We start from the raw sequence: 22,589 nt of genomic DNA, 5'->3' as shown, positions 1-22,589 counted from the left end.
CATTTTTTTGCAACAGTGTTACACTGTTGACTCATATTTAGCTTGTGGTCCACTATGACTCCCAGATCCCTTTCTGCAGTACTTCTTCCTAGGCAGTCATTTCCCATTTTGTATATGTGCAACTGATTGTTTCTTCCTAAGTAGAGTACTTTGCATTTGTCCTTATTGGATTTCATCCTCTTTATGTCACACCATTTCTCCAGTTTGTCCAGATCGTTTTGAATTTTAATCCTATCCTCGAAAGCACTTCAACCCCTCCCAGTTTGGTGTCATCCACAAATTTTATAAGTGTACTCTCTATGCCGTTATCTAAGTCATTGATGGAGATATTGTACAGGACTTCCAGCTTGACAGTGAACCACTGATAACTGCTCTCTGAGAACAGTTTTCAAACCAGTTATGCACCCACTTTTTAGTAGCTCCATCTAGGTTGTATTTCCCCAGTTTGTTTATGAGAAGGTCATGCAAGACCTTATCAAAAGCCTTATTAAAGTCAAGGTATATGACATCTACTGCTTCCCCCCCACCCGCAAGGCTTGTTACCCTATCAAAGAAAGCAATTAGGTTGATTTGACATGATTTGTTCTTGACAAATCCATGTTGAGTGTTACTTATCACCTTATTATCTTCTAGGTGTTTGCAAATTGATTTCTTGATTATTTGGTCCATTATCTTTCCAGATACTGAAATTAAGATGACTAGTCTGTAATTCCCTAGGTTGTCCTTATTCCCCTTTTTATAGATTGGCACTATACATCTCCTTTTCTGCTGTCATAGCAAAGCTCGGTGCTTGCTGGGGCACGTCAGCTACCACAGAAACTCATTAACATATGAAGCTGGTCTATTAAGGGTTAGTAGTTATAACTTTTATGTGATGTTTTGCAAAGTTCATTTTTTATTGTTTTTACACATTATGGGATATAAAGTCATAATCAAGAATCTTTGCAAAACTCTGCCAAATAGTTTACAAATGAGACTTATGGGACCCTCCAACAACTATATCCATGCTCCAGTGTTATATTAAGTATGCTAAGGTTCAGAATGGGTGTATTCTGAATCAGAGTGGAATGGGGGCCAGTTGGCCATTACTTGTATAGACCTATAATGGACAGTAAAGTTAATCTGAGATTTTTTTAAGTGCTGAATGACCGATTTACCCCAGCTATTTATACATTCAGCACAGATGAAATACACTGTGTATCTTAGGTAATTGAGAAATCAGACATTATCTTTGCCTCTGAAAGTGCATGGAACTCACTTAAAAGCCTTTGAAAATCGTATTTTGAGAGATAAGGTGGATGAGGATTAGCCACCTTATCTCTGTAATATCATGTGACCGACATGGCTACAAATACACTGCATACAATATTGTATTTTGAGACAGTTTGATCTTAGCATATTTTTTTGTTTCCTCTTACTTCATTTATACTGCTAGGGACAGTTATTAAAAATATTCTTTGCTTTTAAAACTTCACCTTTTTCTTCTTTATCTCTGTCTCTCTTTGATACAAACAGAGAAATATGAATTTCAAGTGAGCAATAAGGGCAGATGAACTCAAATAATAAACAAGGAAAAAACAAACCCATATCTAAACAGAATTGCTTCCAAATGCAGTTTTCTCAGTTTTTCAGAGATATCAGTGAGTCTTTACATTCAAGATTTTCAGAGGACTTTCAGGGGGATTTAAATTATTACAGGACTGGCCGAGTAAGCATTCTTCAGCTGTTGATGATGTTGAAGTGACTCTTGATGGAGGTGATAAGATAGACAGAGCATTTTATTAGTAGATATCAAGGCTCTCAGTATCATCTCCAAATCAAGGTACTCTGAAAGAATAGCCTCCCCTCTCATAGCTGTGGTTCAGACACATACACCAACTCTTATGAAACATTAGGGAATTAGCTAAAAACAGTTCTAGCTTTGCAAACAGCAACTGGAAGGAGGGAATTCATGCTAGCTTTGAATGCTGCAATATCTATTAGTGAGTGATATTCAGCATGCTTTTTGATTAATTTCCCCACAGGATAATAAACTGGACTCAAACACAAATTTCTTCATATTACTTTGTCTTACAGAAAACCATGTAAATTTGTTTTTCTTTGTTATATTACCGTTTTACAGGCTTTTTATCATATCCTTTCACCCATAGAGGTGGCCCTGAGAAGTCAGAGTTGAGACCTACCACCAGGATATTAAAGGGAGACTTGCAGTACAACCGTTTACCCTGTGAATAAATAGGATTTCAGTTTTTAATACTGTAATTACGTCCTTTCATAGTTCAGCTTTACTTAGAAAATGTTTTCAAACATATTTTAAAAATGCCCTAAATACAATAACGAAATTATTTTTATGCTATTCAAACCATGAATGCCTCTATGCATTTTATAAAAAAACAATTCAACCCAAAAAAATCAAGTATGGAAAGTATCTTTTAAACTTGCTCTTGTTCTGTTAGTTCTTTTTCTTTCTTCTTTCTTTTCGGCTATCCCTCAACATGAGGATGATGTCTGCACCAAGGGTTCATTGATGGATTTTTAGGTAGCTAAAGAGCCCAATTTGTGTCCTGCAGATTTTCCCATGGAGGTGATAGGTGTAATCTTGGAGGAGATATAGTTGTTGGCTAGAGTGTTGTGTCCTTTCTATCCTCCTTTGTCGCTTCTCTGTCTCATGAGCACCTCCGTTTTCCTCAGAATGGGCTGTAGTTTGGTGTATGGAATGGGGCCACTGTGTTCTGTTCCAGGCCAAGTCCTCCCAGTTCGTTGGATTGATACCACCCCTTTTACGGTGTACTTTCAATATGTCTTTGAAGTGCTTCTGCTGCCCTCCGCAAGCTCTTTTTCCCTGATTTAACAGAGAAGAAGACTTGCTTTGGGAAACAAGTGTCAGGCATACATACACAATGGCCAGCCCAACGGAGTTGGTGTTTCATGACCTGCGCTTCTACACTGCTGATATGGGCTGCAGAGAGAATGCTGATGTTATCGTGTCAGTCTTCCCAACTGATCCTGAGGATCCTTCTATGGCAGTGCGACTGGAACCACTCCAGCTGCTTGCGATGTCATCTATAAGTCACCCAGTCTTGCAACCATGGAGGAGGGTGAGGATGACCACTGCCTTGTAGACCAAGATTCAGGTGCCTGTTTGCAGACCTCTGTCACTGAAGACTCGTTTAAGTACTCTTTCAAAGGATGTGCTGGCACAGCAGATCCTGTATTCAATTTCTGTATCAATGCTGGCTGTTTGGGAGAAGTGGCTGCCAAGTTATGGGAAATGGTCCATGTTTTCCAGGGTTTTCTGTCGATGGTGATTTGTAAAGTAGTACTAAGAGTAGTTTGTGCAGATGAAGTCTGGTAGAGTACCTTGGTTTTTCCAGTGTTGAGAGAGAGACCCAGGCTGTGATAGGCATCTGCAAAAAGATTTAGGGTGCTTTGCAGGTCAGCCTCTGTGTGTGTGAGGATTACACAATCATCTGTATTTTGAAATCAGTGATGCCAATTCTCATGATCTTAGATTTTGTTTGGACACGTCGGAGACTGAAGAGTTAGCCATCCATACAATACTCGATCCTGATTCTGTCAGGAAGGCGGTCACAGATGACAAACAGGAGGATCACAACAAGGTAAATGGAAAGAGTATTGGAGCAATGACACAGCCCTGCTTGACAGGAGTGAGAATGATGAATGGTTTGGTCTCTGATCCGTTGCACAGAATGATGGTAGTCATCTCATCATAGAGTAGTCTGATGATGGAAATGAATTTTTGTGGACAGCCAAGCCTACACGGCACCTTCCATAGGGCATCACAGTTGATAGTCAGCGGCCTTGGTTAGGTTGATGAATGCCATGAACTGCTCCTGGTGTTGCTGTCTGCATTTCTTCTGAATCTGGTGCACCACGAAGATCATATTGCTGTACCTCGGGATGGCCTGAAGCCACACTGTGATTCAGGGAGAAATTCCTCTGCAAGGAGGAGGAGGCAGTTTAGTAGGATCCAGGTGAGGATCTTCCCTGTGATGGAGAGGAGGGCAGTACCTCTGTAGTTCTCACAAAGATTTGTCCCCTTTCTTGAATATTGTAACAATGTTTGTGTTCTTGAGGTCCTGTGGAATTTCTTCTCAGGTCCAGATTTTGTCAAGGAGTTGGTGGAGTTTGTGCTGGAGCATGGTTCCCGCAGCTCTATAAACCTCAGCTGGGATATCATCTGGGCCAGGTATTTCGTGATTTTTTTTGTCTGGGCGATGGCACGTTGACCTTCCTCAGGAAAGGTTTTCCATTGCTGAACATTGTGGAATAAGCTCAATGGTGTGTTCAGAGACTATGATTTCACAGTTTAATAGGCTGTAAAAATGCTCCTTCCAGCATTGTTTAATGGTTGCATTGTCCTTAAGGAAGGTGGAGCCCTCCTGGGAACATAAGGGGGTTGGGCCTTTGGAACTTGGCCCATATAAAGCTTTTGTTGCCTGAAAGAAGCTTCTCATGTCATCCTGGTCTACAAAACCCTGGATCTCAGAGGCCTTCTCTTGCCACCACTTGTTTTTGATGTCGCGTAACCTACTTAGGACTTTGGCTTTGAGCAGGTGAGAGGCCTCATGTTTTTGTTGAATAGAGTCGTCATTTTGCCAGTTACAGAATGCATTTCTTTTTTGTTGAATTAATGCTAGGATTTCTTCATTGTTTTCATCAAACCAGTCTTGGTGCTGGTGAGTGGAATATCCTATGGTTTCAGCACATTCACTCTGAATGGTATTTTTAAATACTGTATTGTTAATTGTAGTTGTTCCCTAAGAACAGCAGCTTTGAGAGAAGCAACAGAAGCCATTTTTTTTGATCCTCTGAAGCCATTCAAGATCAGATTTCTAATATGAAAAACAGATTTTTTATTTGCTATTAAATCAAGAACAGTGACAGTGTTCCACCGTCAGTCTTAAAAGATCAAAAAAATCTTGACCAGACTTTGCACTCTTTCTTTCTAATGTAAACACGAGGTTTCATGTCACATTTAAGACTGCAACGTGACTATTACACTATATTGCACAGGTGAATTTGGTGAAATTGGGTTATTTGTTCCATTCCATATGGAAAAGTGTCCTTTGTATTAGGTAGTGCTTTCAATTGGATTAGCTTTTACATCAGACAAGCTTAAAATACAATTTCCTCTATTTACTTTCATATTCCTCTGCTCTTAAAGTGTAGTCATACTCTAAAATCAGTCATTGTAAAAATTTTATCCTAGGATTCCACATTTGTTTCCATGGTTCCAGACTAATTTTTTTCAGTTTATTTATAAATGGAAGTAAATATATTTGTAAGTAAAAGTAATAGTTCCTTAGTGCATGTCGATGTTGCTCCATATTATATTAAGGTGCATTGGGGAACTTTAGTGCACTAGCAGGGTCCACACAGGCCAGTTAGCACACAACACATTGGTGTCCACAAGAATTTACACCCCAGGCAGTGTGCACTAACACACCATGTAGACAGATGCCTTCAGTCATCTGTGAGTAAATAGCATGCTGTTATAGTCACAATGGTCAGCCACTAGAGGGAGACAGGATCGCCTGCACTAAGCCAACTTACTTAACAATGCAGATAGGTATGTGCAGTAATTCTTTCTCAGGTCATGATAGCAATGTTGACAAAGGTGTGTTTTTGCTTAGCCTTTTAAGCTGGAAACATTTGCTGTAATTGTTGTGGTAGACTGGCTTTAATACATATCGTGTAAGTATGTATGGGATAACATTATTATCTAACACATGCTTGCTTCCAATCTGGTGGCTTTTAGGCTTTAAGATTCTGTTGGAGTCAGAATAGCCTGAAATAACATAATGTATATTGAACTAATATCCATTCTGTCTTTCATGAAGAATGGTGTTTCCAGGTACTGTAGAAGAAAGTTGTGAAAGCTGCTATAACAATAACATAAATACTAGAGATAAAAGCCACAATATGAGTGAGACATTCATCTGTGATCTTACAGGGAATCACAAATGCATTGTGCCATGAAAACACATACAGATCTTACATTCTGTTGCAACTGCTAATTTCACTGAGAGAATGATTTATTGTTCTAGGGTAATTAGAGGGGACTGGCTGGGCTTTTAAATTGACCAACTAATGTCCACACAGGTCCTCAAGGATTCTAGATCCACTTGGCCTATTGAAAGAATATGGCTCAGTATGTTTTTATAAAATTTAATAACTCTATTAAACAAACAAAACGTTAAAAAAAAATCAAGAAAACATATCACCAAACCTAAACTATTGTTAATAATAGTAAACTAAAATTAAAGGAATACAACTATTAAATCAAGATAAAATTACCAAGTTAGTATCAATATTGGTTTGGAAATATTTGGAAATAAATAATCAAATTAGTTAAATCACCAGATTAATATAACAAATAATGCTTATAATCTTCTAAGAAAGGCTCTAAGGATGTGGCTGTCCCTTTGGTTATAAAACCCAACTAAAGAATTTTGCTAGGTCAGTCAAATCTTTAACTTGGAGCTGGTTTAGTATTTTGATACTGAAACCAAATGATCTAATGTCTGAACCACAATTTCAGAGTCTATTACAAAGCTTTCTCCTTAGATTTCAATTCTTGTGTGATAAGTAACCCTTTTCATCCCTCTTCTGCCCAGAGAAGTTACAATACAGGCCTTAGCCTTTGATAAGCAGAGGTTTGATAACTGTTGTTTGGCAGTTCACACCTGACAGCTTTAAATCTTAGAGCCCACTGAAGAGACAACACTCTTTATGTGTATCTTTGAGACTTTGGTTTATGTCTTGGAGAAACTTGGGGAACTCTCTTTCTGGTGCCTTTCTTGAGTGGATTTTATGGGTGATGCTACACAGGGGCACACACACAACCACACCCTAAATTTATAGAATAAAAGGGTTGGGGCATATCCCAGCTAATAAAAACAAAGACAGCAATGAAAAAGGAAAAATAAGATACTTGGGATTAACAGGGGAGTTATGAACTCTTCCACTTTTGTGGTCTTCTGGTCTCATGTGAAATAGGAGTTGGAACTGCAGTTGAAGAGCCAGACAGTGATGTTGCTGACACAGCACTTCTTGTTAGTGGGCTTTCTTCTGGTGCAGGGAGAGACTGACCAAAGGCTGGCGTAGCATTTTTGTTTATGACTTGACTTCCTCTGCGAGGAGTGATCAGTTTCAGGATTCTGGAAAGTCAGTCCTCTCAGGTGGAGGCTCATTGACCCAAAAGGCAAGGCTCCTTGGGCCCACCCTTCATTCTTATGGTTTTGAACACTGCTCTGCTTTGCAGTACCTCCTTCCAAAGCCTTTAGAAAAATTAGGTGCAGATTAGGTCATCTTCCGCAAACATCAAACGCGAAAAATGACATCTCAGACAGCAATTTTAAAGAGATTTCTGTGTTTACATACCATAGAGGTTGTAAGTCTGTGATTCCCTACCAAATATAAAAATACAGAACAGGAGATCACTTTTGAGGAAGCTGACATAGTCTTATCTGGGTGTAGAGGTCTCTTGAGATATATTATGTCACCAGTTTACAAAATTTCAGCACTAAGTAAAATAACTGATTGAAAAAGCTTTAGCAACCTAACAGCCACTCAAAATTCGTGCATCAGCACAATTAAAAATAAGTTGGACAGTTTATGACTAAATGTTGTAAGTGTTTTGCAAACAAGACAATTTAGTAATTTTTATATTTAGGAACAAGGGCATAAATCAAACAGCTTGTTTTTGAAAGTTTTCATTTTGATGGAAAAAAGTTCCTTTAAAGCTTATCAAGATAATACCCATATAAAGTAAAAATTCCAGTTTAAAATTGTCTCTATTTCCATGAGTCCAACTTCTCTCGCATCACATCTCTACAGTCTCTGTAACATTCCATTTTGCTAACTTGGAGTTCTAAGAGTTTCCAGTCTCAGATGCTGTGACTGTCTCTAAGCTCCTCTGTAATGATGGGAGTTTCATCTAATTCTGCACACCTATCCAACTGGTTGGAACAGAGAAAAGCTAATAATTAGGTTGTAATCTGCATATCCAGAACAAAGGAAGATGCCAGGTGGATTCTGAATTTGTATATTCTGTTTCAAGGAATGTTAGTAACCATTTCAGACGTGAACTCCTGGGCTCCCATCCCATTACTGTTTTTTGCTATTAATCTGAACCTGTGTTTCTCACATCTTATTCCATGAGAGAGGAAACTCCTTTGTCTCCCTGCAGCAATCCCCCTTTGGCCAATATAGAAGTAAAATTGACAGCTTTAGAAAGAATTATTATTTAGCCCTCCTCACTTGTATTGGCAGGTCACTAACACAGGCCTTAAGTAAGTGTTAATTATAGGGAAACCTGGGGGAAAAAAGGTGAACTGTTCATGCAACATTGGTTTCTGTCTACAAAAGGTCAATGCCTAAAGTAGGAGTAGTCCTTCTAATCCCTCACAAAAGTCCATTTTACAGATGTCTTATTTAAATCACCTGGACAGGCTTCTTCTGACATACTGTTCAGCACAAGCACATTTATGTTACCTGTGTTGACTTCAAAGCACTCGTTGACAGTATCAAATATCATGTAATTTAGGGGCTTGGTGCAGTTGGAATTTTTGAAGAACATTTGTTGGCAATGAAGCTGCTCTGTGAAGGAAGTGAATGTTGTCAGATTCAAGGACTGTGGCACAAACTGGCTCAATTTTGAATGTATATAAAGAAGAATATATGAAAGGATTTGAGCTAGTCTAATCACCTTTTGATATCCGTATTCGTATCAGAATATACAAAGCGTTGTTGCACTCTGTGCCATCTATGCTGATTTCTATGGTGGTAATATTCCCCAGTTGTGTTCATTGATTACACTGTGATCATCATTGGGGTTCCCTTAAATTGTTGGCAGATAAAACCATGAATATATAGATTTTTGGGTCAACTGGAAAAGGAATAAATTAGTGATTCCATTGATTTTGAAGTCTAAGGCTTAGATGATGATTTCAGTGATCAGTTTAATGAATGTCATTTTGTCTCAGTGTTTCCTAGACTTTTGAAAGATGAGCTCTCTTTCTTTGGAAAATGAAGCCAATCGCTCCTTTCCATGTAGTGTTAAAGGCATACAAGTCTTAATATGTACATTTTCTGTTCCTCCTTGGCTAGTCCTTGATTGTTCTCCTGCCTGTAGGGTCCACAACCCATACTTTGGGAAACGCTGGTTTAGATCTTTTCTTACATGCTCTGAAGCACAGTGGTATAGTTAACAAACAGTATCATTGACATCTGAGTTAGCACTCACTAAAATAAATGTCAGTTCACACTTCAGAACAGTTGTTACAGGTTCTCTGCAAACTCAGGTATATGTTTTTGCATCAGTTTTACTGGCTTCATGTTTTGAAGGTTTTCTTTGCAACTGTAAGAGCTAGAGACCTATTCTTTTAAAATAAAAACAAACTCTGAAGAACAAGAGAGAGACCTGAGCATACTGTGCCCTTCAGCTAATCTTTCATGCTTCTGTCATGGGGGAGCACTGACCTATCATTCAGGGACATTTGCCATTTGTTTATCAATATTAACATACTACTTCAGGTACTTGCTGTGTTCCCCTGCCCTTCCACAGTTGGAAGATTCAGAAGTATGCTTAGCATCAGAGATGCTTTGTATGCTGTGTCATCTAGCCCACTGAAATGCAACATTTAGTATTAGAGGTGAGCCAGAAACAAAACCCTGGATCTGAAAATCTCTATCCCCAAAAAGTTAGTCAGAGCTGAAGTCTATAGATTGGGCTCACCTGATACCCTCTTTGTTTTACAGTGTACTGTGGTAATAGAATTGTTCATCTAAATAGCCTTTAACATACATGGTATATACTTTGTCGATTATAACATATTGCAAATAAAATATTTGTATACAACATCATGTGCATATAAAATATTTCTACGCTTTTGTTAACATTGCCTGCAGTGCAATCTTCCTTACTCATGATTCATGAGCAAATGGGGACTGAGGAGTTCATAAAATCAAAACTTTATAAAATTGAATATCTCAAAATGATAGTAGATATAGTGCATAAGTTACAGTACAGTGCATCACTTCCTTTTTGTCCTTCAAACCCCTGCAAAGTGATTTCCAATGCACTGAAGGCCAGCATGTGAAGGGATGCCACTGTTGTTACGTGATTTCCCCCCTTCCCCTGCCAGGTCAGGAAATATGGTTCATATAACTGGTTGTTCATAACATTGGTGTTCATAAAATTGAGCTTCTACTGTATTTTAGTATCTTGAACAGACATGTTCATCTTTCATTGTGCTAAGATTCATAGGTTCACTACAATGTGTACTTTAGTCTGCTTGCAGCATGGGGGCAGAAACCATGCTATGTTAGATGCCTAAAAAGTAGGCAAGATTTAAAGAAATGGATTCAGGACGTGGCAGCGGATTCCGAGGGGAAGTCTTTTGAGAGCCTTAAGATTATTAGAAATCTAGAGCTATCACAGGTATAGTCACGAAGCAGTCCCTTATCTTTTTGCAGTAAACTGGCTAGTGGCCTACAGACTTGGATTAGACCTGTCCAGGGTTCAATGAAAAGGGATGTAGCTAATATGCATTAAGGTCAACAATGAATGTCTTGGTTAGTGTGTTTATGTGTTCCCATCATGTGTATATGAAAATATACAGAGTTAATAGTATATCAGAAATTAAAGCCACTTTGAATTGTGATGGTAAATGTTTTCATTTGATAACAAATTGGTAAATCACATATTATTCCGCTGAGTTCAGAATTGTAAAATGTTCATAGCATTTAAGCCCAGAAGGGACCACTGTGATCATCTTGTCTGACCTCCTGCATAACATAAGCAATTTAATTTCACTCAGTAATTCCTGCATCAAGCCCATATCTCGGGATTGAGCTAGAGCATGTTTTTTAGAAAAGCAACCAGTCTTCAGGTAATGGAGAATTAATCAAATCCCTTGTAAATGGTTTCAATGGTTAATTACCCACCCTTACTGTTAAGAATTTGCACCTTATTCCTAGCCTGAATTTAAACTTCAGCTTCCAGACATTGAATCTTATGTTTTTTTTCTGCTAGATTAAAAAACAGTGTACTCTCTGAAATTTCCTCCCCTGTATGTAGTTCTAGGTGGTGATCAAATCACCACTTAATCTTTTCTTGGATAAACTGAATAGACTGAGCTTTTTTAAGTCTTCCACTGTGATTGTCAGTCATATTGTAAAGTTGGTTTTTGAAATGTTTTAACTTCTAAGAAAATAGGATTACCAGGACAGAGGCAGTTATACTGAGTTTTGCCTTTGCAGTGGATTGAGAGCAAATCATGGTGTACTTGGGAAGACAATATACAATATTTCTGCAGCAATCATTGGTTTGATTATATTTGTCTGTTATCATTATATCCAGAATTTTTCAAAAGCAGCTAAGTTGTTCACTGAATACAGTATATTAGGTTTCTGAACTTGTGTTGGAAAATTGATCTCTTGAAATTGGTATGGTTTACGGTTCCTTAGATGTACACTCACTAGTCATCTGGGATACATTTGTACCATTCGAAGCAGGGAATAGCACATCACGCCTATGCTGCTAAAAATTAAGTCTGTATGGAAACTGTCAGTGTGCTCAGAGGCTTGTCTGGGAATAACTGAAGGTAATGGCACCAGTGTACTAATAGCATCTGTTTTAGAATATTAAAACGATGAAAGACATGATAGTGTAGATACTAGCTTATATTTCAGCAGCAGATTTGTTCAGTTTCGATGTTAAGTTATGTGAGTTTATTTATAGCAAAGTAAAAATTGAAATTTCAATTGTATCTTTGTCTTAGGTAAAGAACAGTCTTCACTAGAGTTGAACATGCTTCCAGTGCCAGCAACTCCACTCTCTGCATTTAGTAAAGAATCAAACTCCTCAAAACATAGTGATCATCACCACCACCACCACCACGAGCACAAGAAAAAGAAGAAAAAGCATAAACATAAACATAAGCATAAACATAAACATGACAACAAAGAAAAAGAAAAGGAGCCCTTCACTTTCTCTAACAGCCCAGCCAGTGGGCGGTCAATTCGCTCTCCCTCACTTTCGGACTGAAGTGAGCACTTCAAGAACTTAACCGAGAGCATTCACACAGCATTTAGAAGGTTGTATATAACTAAAGCCTCTATCTTTTTGTATGAAAATAGGAAAGCATGAATTGTCTTAGCAATTCAGAAGCTGAGTCACAATCTAAATTTGAAACATTCTATTTGTATATTCAATTGCTGAACTGAATCTGATTCAGAAAAATGTTTTATGGTTCTGAGTCAGTTTCTTTTTCACTGTTCTTTTTCCCCACCTCCCACTCATTTTCCCTTTTAAACAAAGAAAACAGTTCTTTATATAAGGACCCCATGTTCACTGGCAACCCCCTGAACATCATGCTGTCCATGTGTACTGCCAGACTGAATTATGTTTTAAGCCTTTGATGAATGTTGTGAGGCAAAGTATGTTTTAAACAGAAGCCAACTGCCAGACCTCTGGTGAAGCACTGTTTCCAAGACAGTATTGTATAACCAAGCATAAACCTCCTGAGAAGACAAAGGCTTACCTATAATCTTCTGTTGAGCTATTTCTTGCTTTAACCATTGCAGTGTAATGTCAGAATTTTAAAAAATAGTATATAGAATATCTGCCTTTTTCAGATACTAAAACTCTTAAAGTTCCAAGCTTCTTTTAAGCTGCAGATTTTTATTATGGACACGACCCTTTGAATATAATCGCATTCTGCAATTATGTTTCCGTAATTTTAGCAGAAAAACTTAATGCATGTTTTGCCCTTAATCAGGCTTTTAAAATATAATAAAATTTGCAAATTATTTTGGCAAAGGTGACTATAATGAAATTGGGAAGACACTTTTTCGAAAAAATGGCTTTTGCTGAAATTAAAAATATTTTTGAAATCTGTGTACATTAAAAAATATACTCTTGTTCGAGTGAATTTTCTTGGAAGTATTCTACTGTCAGTTCATTAGTCTATGGGAAAAATATATTACTACATTAACCTAGGCCTGGGACTTTAAAAGGTGAGTGAATTCAGATGTCTTTAGCTGTGATATATGCAGTTTGGTTATACTAACACACCCAGCAAATACTTTGTTTTAAAACTTCAGTTTTTAAAAGTTTTGGCAATCCATGTAAAAACATCATTGCTTCTTTTTACATTTTCTCCTTATTTGTGCGTAGAGGTAGGGTTTTTTATGTTTTTATTTTCATGTACCAGTTTACTACTGTTGGGTGGATTTTACATCTTATTCAGCTTTCTATTATAAAATGGTTGTATTTAGGTTAAATATTTTATTTTCAAATGTTTTTGTTAAAGGATTCCTGAGAGAGAGAGAATGATGCTACATCTAGGGAAAAAAGTGTTCCAAAGTGACCCAAGAAGGATTTTTTTTAAAATTAGTCTGTTTCCCTCTCCCCCCTCTGCTCCTCCTTCCCAAATAAACACTTTTATATGAAATACCTGCTGTTGGATCTTGTCATATTTTTGGAGTGTATCACTGAACAGAAACAAATCAATCTACAATTTATGGGAAAACAATGCATCAAGAAGCAGGGGGTAAGAGGGGAAAAAAGCAGACATTCCTTAATGTGGGTTTACTTAGGATATTCTGATACTTGTAGGCCTATGAGGCTTTAAGATTATATTGCTGTTATAGACTTTGGAGAGCTGATGTTTTAAACGCCAATACATGTAAAGGGATTTATTTATTTATATTACCATTAGCATTGAGGGACCCTAATCAAAGACCAGAGCCCTAAAAACTTTATAGTATTGGTAAATGATAAGAGGCAGCAGGAAAAAACATGAGGTGGGGAAGGAAGGAAACAAGCATTATTTGTACAGTTTGACATAACACCTGCCTAGCCACTGTCAATTGACAGTATCTGCTGGCATCATGAATTGACAAGGAGGGATTTTGAAGAGGATATGGTAGTGGCTTGATGGCATTTTTTTCAAATTGTTTTTGTCACAGGTTAAGAAATGACACAACAGTGAAAAGGTGTTTGTGGGAGAAGTGGACAAAAAGGCAATGAAAACTGGCATTATTGAGTGGTAGAAAGGCAAATATGATTACATGGTAAAGAATGTGAATATCTAAGTCTCACGTTGCTTTTATTTTTTGAAGACATCTTGTGATTATATTTAGGGGAAGCAGCACTGTCTAGTGATATGAGCTTAGAGTCAGGAGACCTGGTTTCTAATCCCATTGTGACATTATTTAGCTGTTTTATTCTGATTAAATTGTTTAACATCTATGTGTTTCAGTTTTAAAGAAGAAAAAACGGACTTGTGGTTGCTCCCCAAAGATGTAGAAAATCACAATCCCTGCTCCCACAAAGTGTATAATTTATAACTATTCAGTGTTCAATTGTTTTGACGTTTTCTCCTTCAACATTAAAAGCAGGATGTGTAGTGATTCAGTGTAACACCTGGTTGTTGGCTTATTTATCTCTTGTACATTCAAAATGTACAGGTTACCTGCAATGAATACAGTTCATTTTGTACAGTCTGGTTCTGATATTCAAAGTAGTAGACTGTCCGAATCTGTAGGGTTCTGCTACCTGGGCCATAAGGGAAAATGCTTAGCTTAGGTAGGTTTGCATTTGCTCAAGCACTGTGAAAGTTGTGCGCGCATATATATGTGTACATGCATACATGTTTGTGTCTATCTTTTGTTTTTATATATATTATATATGTATATATATGTATATATATAATATGAAAGAAACTGTGTGTGTATGTAAACACGGAGAGTGCAAATACTAAATTCATTTCAGTGTCTGATGCTCAGGGTATGTCTATACTGATGGTGGCAAAGTTGCCGCTGTCAGATCGATCTGTCTGGATCAATTGAGCGGTCAGTGTAGACCCGCTCAATCAATCGGGAAGTCAACGCTGGTAAACCACTCCCGCAAGTGGCGTGCTGCATCAACGGGAACCTGTGTTCCTGTCGGCGCAGTGCAGTGAAGACGGCACGCAGAAGGGAAGCACAACAGTCGACGGGAGTTACATAAGCTACTCTGTGTAGCTTGTGTAACTCCTGTCGACTGCGGCTGAATTTCCAGGTGAGTATAGACCAGAGCTCAGTTAGCTGTTACCTTTTCTGTCTGTCCTGTGGCTGTGGGGGCGGGATTTCTGTTCTGTCCTGTGGGGGAGGGATTCCAGAATGCAAGTGCCACTATGAACTCTGGCACAAGAGTTTATTCTTATCTTTATATAGCAAATTCGTATGCAAGCCCATAAAGTACTCTAAGCTAAATTTCTAAGATGAATATTGAGAACAGCAATAGACCACCTAACAATTGTCTAGCCTGTTAGGGCATAAAACAACAGCATTTTAATAACTACTTATGTTGACTTTGTATTCATAAAAGTCATAGATAATTTTTATATGAGTATTTCCATAATTTCTTTAACAGTTTATCCACTAAATGTTGGAACATGAAAATTGTTTACACAATATCAGATATCACATATGATCCTTAAAATACTGAAGGTAAATATTAATGCTTTTAATAGGATTTTAAATTGTTATATTTATATATTGTTGTCCTGTTCGGAATTTAAAAACAATAATGTTTTTTCATTCATAATAAGCCAGAGACAATTAATATAAATTTTGTATTCTTATAAGGTTCTCTGATGTCCTCAATAAGTGTCAAGATTTTATTTAAATATATTGTTCTTACATTGCTTATCTTTTGGCATAAAACTATAACATAGTAATAACCTACATTGAGATATATATATAAACAAGTGAGCCAGAAATCAGTTTTAGAAAAAAATTGCATTAATGTATTACAGACATGTTTTTAAGTTTGTTAGTTTATTCTTCACTAAAAACAAAGGTCTGAATACTTCTCATCCAATATCCAAGCATCATATGTGGCCCATAAGATAGCTGAGGTAAAAATGACAGCAACAACTTCATAACAAAATTGCTTAGGCTATTTCTTATTCCAGACGTAAGATGTCAGTCAATTCAGGTTGATTTTACATTCATAGTTATGTAAGGAGTTGTTTATATATTTGGAATAAAGAAATTTAAAAAATCATTCCTGAATTTTCATAAATTGTAGAGAACTTTTATTAAGACAGCAAAACACCTTTAAACTTGAAAGCACATATTAGAAGCATGGAAATCACTAATCAATGGCAGACTACTCTGATTCCCATTCAATTTTTTGGGCTGTTGAGGCTTGGTAATTTTTGCTAGTAGTTTTTCAACTGATTCTAAGTCCCAGAAAACATATTCCTTTGTAGCGTATCTGATCTTAAATCATGAAAGAAAAAAGCACAGCTCCAATTTCTTATTAATAGTCTCTTTGGTGCAAAGAATCTTTTTTGTCCAAATGATTTGACTCAAATCTAGATGTCAGTCTGACAGAGCTGGATTCTCAACCCTGCAAAAGCTCCACTCATATGCAGGAGATTGAGGGTTTGGGAGCACAGGAAGCTGGCTCTCTGATTCTGACCAAGCAGCCTCAGTAGGCGCCAGAACAGCTGGCGGACCTGGTCTAACTTGCACCACTGGTGTAAGATTTTTAAGGATCTTATAGTTATTTCTGCTCCTGAATCTTGATTGCATTTTTAGCATTAGAAATTTTGATATCTACAAAAAGTATCTGTGTTTCCTAGGGCTGGAGTTCAAGCATGTACACTTACGAATTTTGTATTAATTTCTTCAGGAATTCATTTGCATTTCTTCTTGCTCTTCAGATGCAGTGGGAGTAGTTGGTGTGTCAGCAAAATGGCAGATCTTTCAATTATCCTTGTTTTAAAGTCCTGTGCACTAGTTTCTATTTGATTTGAGTATTTCAGTTTTGCTAGCTTCAGTCACCTGTTTCTGTATTTGAATATCCATTTAAGGTGAGAAATTAAGGGAGGAAAATTGGTAATAGTTCTTTTCATCCCAAAAGAGCAAGAAGAATCTGAGAGAGGTAAAGGCCCCAAGACTCTCTTTCCCACATGAAGAATAGCTCCCGCTGGTTGAAATAGTCTCTACCCACTTAAAGACAGCTTCCATTACTTATAGATACACTTATGACTCCCATTAAATAGTAATAAGACACCAAGACCAGATGGTGTTCTCCCAAAAGTTGTGAAAGAACTCAAATGTGAAACTGCAGAACTACTAACTGTGGTATGTAACCTATCATTTAAATCAGCTTCTGTACCAGATGACTAGAGGATAGCTAATGTGACGCCAATTTTTTTAAAAGGCTCCAGAGGCGATCCAGTCAATTACAGACCGTAAGCCTAACTTCAGTACCAGGCGCATTGGATGAAACTATAGTAAAGAACAGAATTATCAGACACATAGATGAACATGATTTGTTTGCCAGAAGCGGGGAATGGGTGACAGGATGGATCACTTGATGATTGCCTGTTTTGTTCATTCCTTCTGAAGCACTCTGCATTGGCCACTGTCACAAGACAGCAAAAACAACGAGAGTTCTGTAGCACCTTACAGACTAACAAATTTCTGCAGGCATAAGCTTTCATGGCCTGCAACCCACTTCCTCAGATGCATGAAATGGAAATCACAGATAGGAGGTATATATATATACATGCAAGGATAAGAAACAACAGTGGGGAGGGCAAGTGCTAACAAAGTCAATTCAGTTAGAGTAGATGAGGCCTATTCACAACTGTTGATTAGAAGGTGCGAATGTGTGAACAGTGACAATTACTTCTTGTAATGAGATAACCATTCCAAGTCTCTGTTCAGACCCAGTTTGATTGTGCCAAGTTTGCATATGAGTTCCAGATCTGCAATTTCTTGCTGAAGTCTGTTTTTGAAGTTTTTTTGTAGAAGTATGGCAACAGGAGGCTGCCAGACTACTTTCCAACACCACATTCTACAAGCCACTACCGTCGTGATTGGCTGTGCAGCACTCTAACAAATACTTAATATTTTAGAACTGACAGGGTTTTTTTCAATATATGGACAAGCTAGCAAGGGAGGTTAGATGTTAAGTAGCTGTGAGTCACAGTGTAAGAGAAGCTCTGCTGCTTGCAGAGCGATGGCCTAATTAAGTTTAAAGATCTATCCTCCAAAAGTTTAAATAGCTTGTTAAACTGTTATAGCTGGGATGTTTTCTTCTTTCCTTAATTACTTATGAAGAGTTATTAGGGAGTGGGCAAGCTGGCAAATGTACATGATTTAGGATTATATTGAAAAAAATCTAATGAACTGTCTAGCTGGTTCATTGATTTACAGTTGATTATGTAACACGTGCTTTTGCTACACTATTCTCACCTCAAATCTAGCTAAAACATAACCAAGGTTTTGCTGTAATGTGCAGTGAATAACTGCTAACTTCAAATACATTTGACAGCATTGTTGCCTCTCTCGATCCAAGCAGTTTAGCATATAATTGCTGTTTTGCAGATTGTTTCTGTTAAGAGGATAAATCAGTGATGGAGTCAGGTACTTCTTTAGTGAAAGCTTGTTTATTTACAAGGAAGGTTATGCAGTCCCGTTTTCCTGAATACCGCAGGAATACTGCAGGAAACAGGTGGCAGCTTCTTTGCTCACAGTTTCAAGCCTCTTTCCACTCAGCACTGCAAACATTGAAGTTTGCATTCAGTTCACTAATAGGCATGCTGCAAACTGTGATCAACACCCTACCCTGGTGGTCAGATGGTTCAAACAAACTTACTTCACAGTAAACAAAATGGATTTAAGCTTGGCACTTACACAGTACTTTACAATTCCAAAAGCTTTGTACTAGCACTGTAATGATGAAGAATGAGGGTGAGAGTAATAAAAGTGTGTGGTTACAATTGCAGTCTGCATTTCTTTTTTTAAAGGGTCAGTGAACTCACTTGTAGGCAAGTAGCAAGATATGGGGCTGGGGGTAGGAATGCACTGAGTAGTTGCGATTTGAAAAGAGGTAAGGACTTGACATGTAGGAAGTGGGAGCATCTGCCATGCAGTGTCGAAAAAAGCACAAAGACAGGAGTGAGGAAAGGAAATCAAGCGGCTGTAAAGGCTAGAGATACTGGTGGGGAAGAGAGATGAATGGGGAACCATATTTTTTCTTTAGGATAGTGTCAATGATGTCAATAGGTTAATGAATTATGTTCTGACATTGTTCAAAGGTCAAGCTAAGTGCAGAAAACACCAGCCTGCACTTTAGCAGGCTCCAACAAGCTCTGTAAATCCACTCACTGCCATTAATGCCAAAAGCATAATATTAGGTCTAAAAGTCTACTGAGGACTTGTTCTTCTCAGTGAAGAGATTAGTGTCATTGAAGGGCAACAAGTCACTTCACTTTCTCAAGGACTCTAGGACAACTCTCTGCTGCCTGGTCATTTACATCCCGACCCTGAAGAGAAAACATCAAAAGGAAACTTCCAAGCCCAGACCACCTCCTCAGATGTTTTATTAACAGTGCGCTCATGAATTATACTGTAAACAACAGAGGGTGCAGAGACCCAGATATGCAATGTCTTTCACGTCTATTACCACTGGCCAACTCCAGCCATGAATTTCTTTTGACAGGTTGCTTGAGAACTGTGTCCCAATACTAATGCCACACTGTCCTGTCCCCACAACTGGATGGCAATAACAACAGACAAGTGGGTACCCAAGGTTATCCATTCTAGTGACGCAACTGAGTTTATCTCACCACAAACTCCCTTCCTGATCCCTTTTCAGGGATCACTCTCATGAGGAAATCCTTCATCAGGAAGTGGATTCTCCTTCAGCAAGGGAGCCACAGAACAAGTGCCATCCCAACGCAAGTGAAGGGCTTCTACTCCCCATATTTCTTAATTCCCAAGAAAAACAGGATGGAGATCAATTCTTGATTGTGTTGAAGTGTTTCTTCCACAATCGATACCATCTAAACATCTTTATTCACAAATCAAAATTTCACATGGAAATGTTGGCATCGATAATTCCCTCCCTGGAGGCGATTCATGACTCTTGATATGAAAGATGCTTTCTTTCATACGGATATTCACTGATCCCACAAAAGTTTCTCCAATTCATGGCAGTTCTGAGTACTTCATTCAGGCTGGTGACAACACCCAGAGTATTTACAAAAAGTCTTCTCTGTAGTGGCAGCCCACATGAGACACAATGGCTACACTATCTTGCTGTATCTTGACAACTGGCTCCTAATGTGCAGATCAAGTCAGGAGGCCCAGTTGTCATCTCTGTTTTTACTCCATCTTCTGTCTCCATTGGGTATCTGTGTAAACAAATAAAAATCCACTTTGACCTCCATGAAAACTATAAATTTTATAGGAGCGAGCCTAGATTCATTTTCCACAAAGGTCTACCTTCCTATAGACAGATTTCAGATCACAAACAACCTATGATAACTCAACTCAGCCTCAGAGTTCATACCACAATCAGGGTCTGTCTTTGCCGAGTAGGCCACATAGTTGCATGTACTTACATAATGCCATTTCCCAGGCTGCACCTCCCTCACCTGTACGCCTGGCTGTGGTCTATCTACTCTCTGGATAAGGACAACATGAATACCAAGGTAACAATTCCTCAAAAGGTCAGAGCCTCCCTTGTGTCGTGGCTGAAATCAGAATAAGTGCAAGCATGAATCACTTTCCTCCCACCCACACCTGATGCAACTATAGTTATGGATGCATCTGTCATAGCATAGGGAGTCCACATAGACAATAACACTGCACAAGGCACATTGTCCCCTGGGGAGGCCAGAATGCATATCAGTCTCCTGGAGCTGAGGGCAATTCATCTAGCTTGCAAACACATTCCTCCCCCTCGTTCAGTTTGCTCACAGTGAGATAATGTCAGACAATATCATGACTGCTTTTATGTAAAACAACAGGGTGGAGCAAGGCATTGAATTTATGGAATTGGTGCATCAGGAATCACATCACATTCAGCAATATACCGACCGGGTGTGCTTAATTCTCTGGCAGACAATCTCAGCAGACACTTCTTCACAGACCTTCCGTCTTGAATTAAAGCTTCACTTAGTGAGTAAAAGTTTAACAGAAGTTAAATCTCTACTATTCCAGAACAGCACTCAGCCAAGATTCCATGGGTGATGTCCTGTTATCCTGGACAGACAATCTGAAGTACGTCTTTCCTCCCATTCCCCTGCTCTTTCATGTTCTGTGGAAGATTCATCACAACAACAGCAGGATCATCCTCACTATACTCAATTGGCTCAGAAAATTTTGGTTCTACTTCGAGTGATTGCTCATATCCATTCCCATATAGGTGTGTGCGCACCCCGTGCAGTGGTTCCCAGAACTTTTTTGCCCTTAGCAAGCCCCATAGGGCTGGCTCCGGTGCCCCCTGGAGTGCCGCACTCATGCTGCGGTATATCAGGCTCCGCCAGCCCTGAGGGCCTTCAGTTCCTTCTTTCCACCCGTAATGGTTGTTGGAACGTTTGTCTCTTGCTAACAGCAAGTAGCTTCCCCGTTCTTCAGTGTTGTCATTAGTTTATAGTTGTTAAGTACAGACAGTTAAGTTTGCATAGTTAAGTGTTAGAGTTAGATAATAGCTAGATAGCCCTCAGGGGCTTAAGATTGGTCCATGCCTGGCTCAACCAGTTTTAAGGCCTGTGCCGCTTGTGGCAAGGCTTTCCCAGTGAGTGACCCTCATGACTGCTGCCTCCGTTGTCTCAGGGAGCAGCACTGAAAGGACAAATGTAAAATTTGTAAGGCCTTCAAGCCGCGGACCCAGAAGGAGAGGGACACCCGCTTGAAGGCCATCCTGATGGAGTCCGCGCTTTGGCCGGACTCCGAACCAGCGCGATCCCCGGCGGCACCGAGCGTCTCCTCGGTGCGCAGTGCCCCACCGGCACCGGAGCACAGGAACCTTCGGTGCCGAGGAAGAAGAAGCGGCAGGCGGCCGCTCCCAAGAACTCCCCCACGCCGTGGGTCGGGCCAGGAGCTGGTCAAGAGATGCCCCAGCCACGTGCCGTGGAGAGTACTCCGGCACTGGCATCACCTCGCAGGGAGCCTCCCTCAACTCCTGGGGGTGGGGGAGTGCCCCTGCAAGGGCCATCGACGCTGGAGGTGTTCGTTGCAGCACGCGCCCTCATGGGCATGCCCATGCCTCCGTCCCTCCCCTCGGCCGAGGGCGCAGGGACCAGTGTCTTGGGGTAAACCCGCACTGGGTTGCCCTGGTGGGTGGTCAAGGCAGGAGTCCAGGTATCCCCCCAGATGGTCACGGAGGGTAGAGAGTGCGGGCTCCCCTCTCAGCTCCGACTCAGAGTCGTCGAGCTCCGCGGCACCATGGGCTGTCCTGAGGCTCAAGCGTGAGGCAAAACCGCTACAGTTCCGCCTCGCGTGGGGATCGCACCTCAGGGTCTCGTACTCCGGCACTTAGTCCAGCATGGCACCGGTCTCGATCCCCGGCAGATAGCCCGGCGTGGATCCTGGGGGCCGAAGAGGCCTGACATGCTCAGCGCCGATCCCGATCCTGGCACCCGACCAGACCCGACACGTCCGACACTGGTCTCGCTCCCCGGCACGCAGCCCTGCGCGGAGCCTGACAACAGAGGAGGCTTGACAGCACCGGTCCCGACCCCGGACCCGCAGTCCATCGCGGC

At 39.6% G+C, this 22,589-nt stretch overlaps 1 protein-coding gene across 2 annotated transcripts in view; it reads left to right on the top strand.

Moving 5' to 3' along the window:
- The window catches only part of TAF2 (TATA-box binding protein associated factor 2), a 110,594-nt gene extending 97,108 nt beyond the window's left edge, over positions 1-13,486 (top strand). For both annotated transcript variants that reach the window (XM_067530787.1, XM_067530794.1), the window contains one exon: positions 11,811-13,486. In XM_067530787.1, coding sequence (XP_067386888.1) covers positions 11,811-12,076 — 266 coding nt within the window. In that variant the 3' untranslated portion in view covers positions 12,077-13,486. The remainder of the gene's footprint in view (positions 1-11,810) is intronic.
- The last annotated feature ends 9,103 nt before the right edge of the window (positions 13,487-22,589 follow it).

This window comes from Emydura macquarii, unplaced genomic scaffold, assembly GCF_026122565.2.
Source record: "Emydura macquarii macquarii isolate MOO-44397 ecotype Brisbane River unplaced genomic scaffold, CSIRO-AGI_Emac_v2 contig_369, whole genome shotgun sequence".
In the NCBI taxonomy this organism is placed as follows: Eukaryota; Metazoa; Chordata; order Testudines; family Chelidae; genus Emydura; species Emydura macquarii.
The sequence above is the reverse complement of the archived record's forward strand: the minus strand, read 5'-3'. Positions and strand labels throughout refer to the sequence as shown.